The sequence below is a fragment of the Anolis carolinensis genome, unplaced genomic scaffold (genome assembly GCF_035594765.1).
Source record: "Anolis carolinensis isolate JA03-04 unplaced genomic scaffold, rAnoCar3.1.pri scaffold_8, whole genome shotgun sequence".
NCBI lineage: Eukaryota > Metazoa > Chordata > Lepidosauria > Squamata > Dactyloidae > Anolis > Anolis carolinensis.
In genome coordinates, this window is record NW_026943819.1 from 30,694,486 (window position 1) to 30,704,366 (window position 9,881).

Below are 9,881 nucleotides of genomic sequence, written 5' to 3' on the forward strand. Positions count from 1 at the left end.
TCGATGCCCGGGTCGGGTTAAGCCTCCGACCATAAGAAAAATAAAAATAGCCCCGGCTTGCTGTTGACCTAGCAGCCCCGAAAGACAGTTGCATCTGTCAAGTAGGGAAAATTTAGGGACGCTTTATGCGGGAGGCTAATTTAACTAATCTACAGCACCATAAAACTGCTCACGAAGAAAAGAATGAGGAAGAACAGCCACCAATGGACGGTGAAGCAACAGCTCCCCCTGTGGCCGGAATCGTGAAGCTGGAAAGATGTTAAAAATGCCTCTGTGTCTGTCTAAAAACCTGAATGTTGTTTGTCTGTTGGCATTGAATGTTTGCCATATATGTGTTCATTGTAATCCGCCCTGAGCCCCCTTCGGGGTGAGAAAGAAGGGCGGAATATAAATACTGTAAATAAATAAATAAATAATAAAATGTGGGCTAGACAAAACTACGGTTAGGTGGATCTGCAATTGGCTAAGCGAACGAACCCAAAGGGTGCTCACCAATGCGTCGTCTTCATCATGGAAAGAAGTGACAAGTGGAGTGCCATCAGCAGGGCTCTGTCCTGGGCCCAGTTCTGTTCAACATCTTTATTAACGACTTAGACGAAGGGTTAGAAGGCACGATCATCAAGTTTGCAGACAACACCAAACTGGGAGGGAGAGCCAACACTCCAGAAGACAGGAGCAGAATTCAAAACGATCTTGACAGACTAGAGAGATGGGCCGAAACTCACAAAATGAAGTTCAACAGGGACAAATGCAAGATACTTCACTTCGGCAGAAAAAATGGAAATCAAAGATACAGAATGGGGGACGATGCCTGGCTTGACAGCAGTGTGTGCGAAAAAGACCTTGGAGTCCTCGTGGACAACAAGTTAAACATGAGCCTACAATGTGATGCGGCAGCTAAAAAAGTCAACAGGATTCTGGCCTGCATCAATAGGGGTATAGCATCTAGATCCAGGGAAGTCCTGCTCCCCCTTATTCTATTCTGCCTTGGTCAGACCACTTTACCTGGACTCACACTGTGTCCCATTCTGGGCACCACAGTTGAAGGGAGATGTTGACAAGCTGGAAAGCGTCCAGAGGAGGGTAACTAAAATGATGAAGGGTCTGGAGAACAAGCCCTATGAGGAGCGGCTTAAAGAGCTGGGCATGTTTAGCCTGCAGAAGAGAAGGCTGAGAGGAGACATAATAGCCATGTACAAATACGTGAGGGGAAGTCCTAGGGAGGAGGGAGGGAGCTTCCTTTCTGCTGCCCTGCAGACTAGGACACAAGGGAACAAGGGCTTCAAACTACAGGAAAGGAGATTCCACCTGAACATCAGGAAGAACTTCCTCACTGTGAGAAGGGCTGTTCAGCAGTGTAACTCTCTGCCTTGGATTGTGGTGGAGGCTCCTTCTTTGGAGGCTTTGAAGCAGAGGCTGGATGGCCATCTGTCGGGGGTGCTTTGAATGCGATTTCCTCCTTCTTGGCAGAATGGGGTTGGACTGGATGGTCCATGAGGTCTCTCCCAACTCTACTATTCTATGATTCTATGATTCTGCCGTTCTCACCCCGAAGAGCACTCAGGATGGATCACAACGTACATATACATAGCAAACAGTCAGTGCCATTATTAGACATACGACATATACAGACAGACAGTAGAGGCAATTTTAACATTTTTCCAACTTCTGGAAAATGGAAGGCAAAATGGAAGGAGGGGCTGACCAAGGGCAAAGTGGGTGGGTGGGATCCTCGAAGGGACCGGCTCGGCCTTGAATGACTGCCAACAGGGAGCTCTGGCCTGGGATGGTCCAAGAGGTCACCAAGAGCTAGAAGCAACTCAACGAGCAAACAAGATTGCAAAATTCTTGTATTCTGAACAATAAAGATGTGTGGTAACTTTACCTGAGCATGACAGGTAGTTTTGCAAAGTCATTACCTGGAGTTAAACTGGTGTCAGACTGCATTCATTCTTTGGTGTTGATACAACTCTCTAAAAGCCAAGGCCCGTTTCCTCAACCCCTTGAGCTTCCAATGAGCTCGGCCTCTTTGCGCCTCTTTGCGCCCTTGTTTTCCAAAGTCTCCCAATGTCTTTATTTTGCCTTAAGAGGCAGGTGCCTCCTTGCTTTGCAATTGCGTCCTTTCCAACAAAGGCGCACGCTTTGGGTGCTTTTCCACGAGTGCCAAGCGAGGCGATGAAGGGTGCTGCTCCGGCGTTGAAGGCGGCAGGCGCATCAATGCGCAGGTGCTCCGCAGCCGCTCCCCTTTCCCCCGAGGCGCGAATGGCACCCGCTTGCTTCTGGCTCTGCAGTGACTCCTCTTTGCCGCTGCCTTTTCTTTGCCTCCCACGGAAGACGCACCGGGTGCCACTTGGAGCATCACGGCAAGGTGCAACGCTCAATTTTCTCTGCGCTCAATTTTCTTTTCAATGAGTTGAATGAAAGCCTGCGAAAGAGACGCTTTCTTATTGCCTCCATGGTTTTGTCTCAATCGCTCCTGTCCTGTATTTCTGGTGCTTTGCCAATGCTTTCCCCTGTTTTGACGTCCTAAAATGGTATTTTGCCACATTGCTTTAACGCAGGCTAGTAGTAAGATATTAATATTAATCATAGTTATATTTATTTGTTACCCGTCTCTCCTTGTTGCTCAAGGCGGAGTGCAGAACGGCCAAAATACATAGACTAAATTACATAATACTGTTGTAGATCAACCAAAGGCTGATGGTTTAACTGATGATTTAGAGAGGATTATGGGCTTTCCTGTGTCACAAAGTGATGGGGGAAATTCAGGTCTGGGAAATTACGTTTCTCTCTGTGAGAAAACTGGCTCGGAAAGTGCAGGGCCTCAAGGCCAGTCCGAGGAGCCAGAAGTAGTAACAGCAGATAAGGAATTGAGTGAAGAGCTGAGTGATGAGGAGGGTTCCCAGGAGAAATCACCTGTCGTTACGGAGATCAACAAAAGTCTTTGTTTGCCAAACAGAGCGGAAAATAGATTACGCCGGGCTGAGAGATTACGTGGGAAGTTGGGGAGAAAATTCACGAGAGACGTCATGCTTTCTTGGGTGTCTATTAAAACAACAAGTTATTTACCTTAAAGGCAGTTCAGGCAACGCTGTGTTAGAGTGAGAAGCTAAGCCTGCGTTCTCTTCTTCTTGGTTCAAGTCAACAAGTTCTGAGATTACCAATGGAATGCAAATTTCAAATTCATAGTTCAAAATTTTGAATGATAACAAATATTTGGAATTACTGTCTTTTCTAAGGGTGCATCTACACTAGAGTGAATACAGTTTAATACCACTTGAATATCCATGTCTCAATGTAATGGAATCCTGCAAATGGTAGTTTTCCAAGGTCCGGAGACTTCTCTGGGTGCATCTACACTGCGGAATTAATACAGTTTGGCATCGCCCTTAACTGCCATGGCTCAATGCTGTGGGATCCCGGGAGTTGTAGTTTGACCTGATCCTGAGCCTTCTCTGCTAAAGAGTAATGGCACCCCACCAAATTACAGATCACAAGACTCCACTGCATTGAACCAGGGCAGTTGAAGTGGCATCAAACTGGATTAAATCTGCAGTGTAGATGCACCCAAGGAAGGCTGAGGACCTTGTGAAACTACAGCTCCCATGACTGCATTGCATTGGGACAGAGCAGTTGAAATGGTACCAAACTGCATTAATTCTACAATGTACCCCATGTTATTTACAGCCTTGTGGCCACCCCAAATAGCCCACGGCACCAGCATCGTTTGCAACCTGTAAATTCCAGCTCTGTTTGGAGTAATTGGTGCCCACCCTTTGCCAAAAGAGAGACAAAGAAGGAGAAAATAAAAACAGGGACAGATGGCTCAGAGCAGGAGCAGACCGGCGTGTTCGGAACGGCACAAGGAAAGCCCCGAAATGGTCTGTCTGGAGCCCCATCTGCCACGTCTTGCGCATGATCCTAGAGCCATAGATTCCTAGCGAAGAAGGGGTTGGACTGGATGGCCCTCGGGGTCTCTTCCAACCCTGGGGTTCTGTGGTCGATCTAGGACAAGTCGCACTCGGTCAAGCCCCCGAAACGTAACGCCCGGCCTCTCCTTGCAGGTACCACTTCTGCGTGACCGGCCTGAGCTACGTCCTCCCGCTGGCGGTCATCGGCTGCGCCTACGCGGAGGTGGGCATCACCCTCTGGGCCAGCGGCATCCCGGGCGACTCCTCCGACCGGTACCAGGAACAGGTCTCCGCCAAGCGCAAGGTGGGTGGCCCGAGAGGGACCGGGGCGGAGTCTGGGCATCGGAACACGTGGCATCTCTCCGGCCTCGTTTCAAGGGGCAGCTCCACTCGGAAGGAAGGCACTCGGACCCCGCTTGCGCCACCACGGCTCTGCGGGATCAAGTTCTGAGAGTTATATGATAATAATAATCTTGGGCCAGTCTTGCAACAAGACGGACACAGTCTTGCAACAAGATGGGCCTGTTGTTGTTGTTGTTTTTGTTGTTATTATTATTTGAAAAGGCAGGTTATATTTGTATTTCCCTAGGGAAGAGACAGTGTAGATAAGACCCCCATTGCCTGGGACTGACATCTCTTCTCATATTCTTGGAAACAAGATGGGTCCAGTATTGCAAGAAGATGGGCTCAGTCTTGCAACTAGATGGTCCAGTCTTGCAAGAAGATGATCCCAGTATTGCAAGAAGATGGGCCCAATATTGCAACAAGATGGGTCCAGTATTGCAAGAAGATGGGCTCAGTCTTGCAACTAGATGGTCCAATCTTGCAAGAAGATGATCCCAGTATTGCAAGAAGATGGGCCCAATATTGCAACAAGATGGGTCCAGTATTGCAAGAAGATGGGCTCAGTCTTGCAACTAGATGGTCCAGTCTTGCAAGAAGATGATCCCAGTACTGCAAGAAGATGGGCCCAGTATTGCAACAAGATGGGTCTAGTATTGCAAGAAGATGGGCTCAGTCTTGCAACTAGATGGGCCAGTCTTGCAAGAAGATGATCCCAGTACTGCAAGAAGATGGGCCCAGTATTGCAACAAGATGGGTCCAGTATTGCAAGATGATCCCTGTATTGCAAGAAGATGGTCCCAGTATGGCGACAAGATGGGTCCAGTCTTGCAACAAGATGGGTCTCAGCATTGCAACCCTTGTTCCAGGGTTGTATCCCGCAAAATCCTGCCTGGGCCTTCAACTGTTTAACAGTGTGGACAGGGCTTTGCCTCCTTGTCCTTGACCCTGTCTGTCCCAGTTGGCCATCACCTCGTGTCCCTCTCCCTCCCAACAGGTGGTCAAGATGATGATCGTGGTGGTGTGCACCTTCGCGGTCTGCTGGCTGCCCTTCAACGTCTACTTCCTCCTGCAGTACATCCACGTGGAGTGGTACGAACACAGCTACATCCAGCAGGTCTACCTGGCCGTCCTGTGGCTGGCCATGAGCTCCACCATGTACAACCCCATCATCTACTGCTGCCTCAATGACAGGTGAGACTGGCCGGAGCTCTCCTTGGCGCTGCCTACAGCCGTGCCCTCCACCCTGAGGCCAAGGCAGGCTCTAATAGGGTGGAATGGGCTCCAAGGGAAGCACCAATAGGGTTTAATAGGGTTCAAGCTAAGTGCTCATAGGGTTTAATAGGGTCCGAGGTAAGCACTAATAGGGTTTAATAGAGTCTACGCTAATTGCTAATAGGGTTTAATAGGGTCCACGCTAATCACTAATAGGGTTTAATAGGGTCCAAGGTAAGCACTAATAGGGTTTAATAGGGTCTATGCTAATTGCTAATAGGGTTTAATAGGGTCCATGCTAATTGCTAATAGCGTTTAATAGGGTCCACGCTAATCATTAATAGGGTTTAATAGGGTCCATGCTAATCATTAATAGGGTTTAATGGGGTCTACACTAATAGGGTTGAATAGGGTCCACACTAATCACAAATAGGGTTTAATAGGGTCCATGCAAATCACTAATATGGATTAATAGGGTTTAATAGGGTCCAGGGAAAGCACTAATAGGGTTTAATAGAGTCTATGCTAATTGCTAATAAGGTTTAATAGGGTCCATGCTAATTGCTAATAGGGTTTAATAGGGTCCATGCTAATCATTAATAGGGTTTAATGGGGTCTACATGAATAGGGATTCATAGGGTCCATGCTAATCACTAATATGGATTAATAGGGTTTAATAGGGTCCAGGGAAAGCACTAATAGAGTCCGAGCTCAGTGTTAATGGGGTTTAAGAGGGTCCACAGTAAGCGCTGACGGAGTGTAGCAGGTCCGGGCTCAGTGCTCACGAGGTGTGCCTGTGCTCCTCTATGCGCCTCCCCAGGTTCCGCATGGGCTTCAAGCGGGCCTTCCGGTGGTGCCCCTTCATCAGCGCCAGCCAGTACGAAGGCCTGGAGATGAAGTCGGCCCGGTTCCTCCAGACGCAGAGCAGCATGTACAAGATCAGCCGCATGGAGGTCACCGTCTCCTCCGTGGCCGGGATCCCCGAGGAGGGGCCGGAGGGGCCGGAGGAGGAGGATGGCGCTGGCGGAGGGACGAGGAAGCGCCTCTCGGCCGACCTGGCCTCCAACGGCTCCTCCCGCAGCGACACCAAGACCGTCTCCGAGAGCCTCAGCTTCCACTCCAACACGCTCTCCTGAGAGGCCGCACTCAGATGCCAAAGAGGCTGCTCTTCCTTCGTCACGACGTTGCTGCCGGACTCCGTCCTGCTTTTTGGGCAGCTCCGGCAGACTTTGGCCACTCAAACGGCTCCATCCGAGAGTCCTCCTTTTTGGTTCTTGTCTTGTTTCGGAAGGGTCACGCCTCTATGTGGCCCTTCTCTTTGTGCGTATTGGTTGTGATGTCGTCGTCTGTCTTGGAGCCCCCGGTTTCCCTGACTTCTCTGGGCCAAGACTCACCCAGTTCACCACAGCCATCCTGGACGGTGCCTCCCGTTATTATTATTTTCTTCTCTCTTTGGGACAATGGGTTGCGATGGCCCCAAAACAAGCGCACCGCCTTCATCCAAAGCCATTCCCGCGTGGGACTCTCAGGGCGGACGGGGATGGAGGCCGTGTTGTGACGTGTTGTGGAATCTGTGTTGTGTTGTGGAATTTGGGCCACTTAAGCCCAGGAATAACCCCCGGTTAGGGACATTCCACCAAAATATAGCAGTACCAGAACATAAGTCCATAACCAGCAGAAACTCACTGCGCGGTGTGCAGAAATGCGCTTTGTGTCAGTGGTAGCCTTTGAGGACTAAAGCAGGACGGAGAAATGGGACACAATTGTTTGACCAAATAGGACATCCTGTGTTGTTTTTTAAACCAAGATGGTGGAATTGCAGTGCATGTGTGTGTGTGTGAAAGAATGTGTATGTAACGCAACTGGAACATAACGCTCATGAGTATAAATGGGGACAATGAATGGCTGGCTGGTTTGGCCATCCATTCGACTGCCCAGTTACTGTGGGGATGGAATGGGATGTGGGCAGAGTTGGGGCAAATGCCCAACACAAACCTCTGAAGATGCAATTAGATGCAGGCGAAACGTCAGGAGAGAATGCTACTGGAACGTGGCCATACAGCCCGGAAAACTCACAGCAACCCAGTGATTCTGGCCATGAAAGCCTTCAACAACACATTGATGGGAGACTCAAAAAGGTGCCATGGAAAAGTGAGTGGGAAAGTGGAGCACCAGTGAAGCATCGTTCCCACACACATGTGCATCCCTTTGTTGGTGGCAGCTTCAAACGTCACCTTGCGTATGAATGGGCCACCCCATCCGACACCACGGTGAGTGGCCCCTTGTCGCTGCCATCCTTCTGAACCGAACAGGGAAGTCCAGATCTGGACATGCCGTCACATTCAAGAGCCTTAATGCGATCCCGTTGGCCCCAGTTGCAGTAAACCTAAGGAATCGGTAACATATCCATTACAGATTGAGCACCCAAAATGCTTCAGACTGGAATTAGATTTTGAATTATTCTTCCCAGATTTTGGAATATATGAAATGTTATTATTATTATTATTATCATTAATATTTATACTCCGCCTTTCTCCCTGTGGGGACTCAAGGCGGCTAACAATCCACACTAAGTTTAAAAAGAGTAATACAAAAGTAGCTGTGTGGTCAGAACAGAATTAAAACACAGTAAATGCACTAAAATGGCCATTGTATATACACACACATACACCCACACACATATATCCATAACACACACACAAACACACACATATATATACACACACATATATTTACATACACGTGCATATATATCTACCTCTTGCAGATGGGACCCAGTAACAAAATGCTAAATGCACATACGTAGTATTATTATTATTATTATTACTACTACTACTACTATTACGGTATTATATTTGTTTATATCCGGCCTTATCTCTTCTGAAGGAAACTCAGAGACATAGCCCGAAGGCCATTTCGTACACAATGCTTTTGTGTGCAAAATGAGGTCTGTGTCCATCAGAAAACAAAGCAAATCGCACTCTCTCAGCCATTCATTTTGGGGATATTTGGGGGTGCTTTGGCATCTTCAGCTAAGGTTGAGTGGGGATTGATTTTGTCATTTGGAAGTTGTACTTGCTGGGATTTATAGTTCACCTACAACCAAAGAGCATGCTCAACTCCATCAACAATGGAATTGACCCAGACTTGGCACGCAGAACTCCCATGACCAACAGGAAATACTGGAAGAGTTTGGTGGGCATTGACCTAGAGTTTGGGAGTTGTAGTTCCCTTACATCCATAGAGGACTTGTCAGAGTGGCTCACTAGGCACACACGCAGCAGATGTCGCTGACGAGGAAACTCTGGATAAATAACGACACGGCAGTCTTCAGTTTTCTATCAAAAGTTTACTTACGAACGGAAATCTCACAAGATGATACACAGCTCTCACGCAGACACACACGGGAAGGGACAGAGATAGGAAGTAGAGGCTATTTATCTCATCCTCTGCTGTCTGATGCAATCCAAGTTTAACCCTTTACACACTTGCCTAGTTAGTAGCACACAGTGTATGATGCAATCTCCAGCACACATTGCACAACCATGACTCAATTACATTTAAACAACTCTATATACAATCATTCCCACTTCAATAGGACTGTGGACTCAAACCATGATGGATCTGGACCAAACTTGGCAGGAATACTCAATATGCCCAAATTTGAACACTGGTGGAGTTTACGGGAAATCGACCTTGACATTTGGGAGTTGTAGTTGGTGGGATTTATAGTCCACACACAATCAAAGAGCTCCTTGAACCCCACCAATGACAGAACTGGGCAAATTGGGCTTTTGGTGGGAGGATTCACCACCTGTTCCCAAAAGGAAGAGAAAGACAGGTGGAGAGATCTTCAGCCTTCTCTGCCAAAGGAGTTCCTAAGACCATCGGAAATATGTCCCGACCCCCAGGTTAAGAAATGCTGGGCTAAGGGATGTCCGACCCGTATTGACCAAAGGACCAAGCTATAGCTAAGTGCCATTGATTCCTTGGGGATGGATCTTCTCCCATTGGCGTCCTTTGCCTACCTGAATGTGACTTTTGGTGCCTTTTGCACAACTGCCGAGGGACCTTTCTTTGTGCCGATTGTGCTTTTGCATACATTTCCTGCCACGTGGCCATAAAGGACGAATGGGTCGCTCGTGCCGTGAAATGGGGTGGGACACCCGACCTGTACGCCGTAATTGTTCTAAATATACTCTGTGTGCCGTTCCTGTTTACAAAATGTTCCAATTCCGTCAGTTTGAGATCATCATAGAAATAATCTGTACCGTCTGATGGGTTCAGAGCCCGAATTACGATTTGTTCTGAGAGGCCTTGAATAGTTCGTGTCTCGGAAAATAAAATGTACGGTGTCTTTTTAAAGAGAGAAAAAAAAGTATATCCTGATATAATAAAGTGGACTTGTTTTAA

General features: G+C 48.0%; 1 protein-coding gene across 3 annotated transcripts in view; it reads left to right on the forward strand.

Moving 5' to 3' along the window:
- tacr1 (tachykinin receptor 1) overlaps positions 1-9,881 on the forward strand; it is a 32,755-nt gene extending 22,874 nt beyond the window's left edge. For all 3 annotated transcript variants that reach the window (XM_062960971.1, XM_062960970.1, XM_062960973.1), the window contains 3 exons: positions 4,065-4,215; positions 5,251-5,447; positions 6,289-9,881. In XM_062960971.1, the coding sequence (XP_062817041.1) occupies positions 4,065-4,215; positions 5,251-5,447; positions 6,289-6,604 (664 nt within the window). In that variant the 3' untranslated portion in view covers positions 6,605-9,881. The remainder of the gene's footprint in view (positions 1-4,064; positions 4,216-5,250; positions 5,448-6,288) is intronic.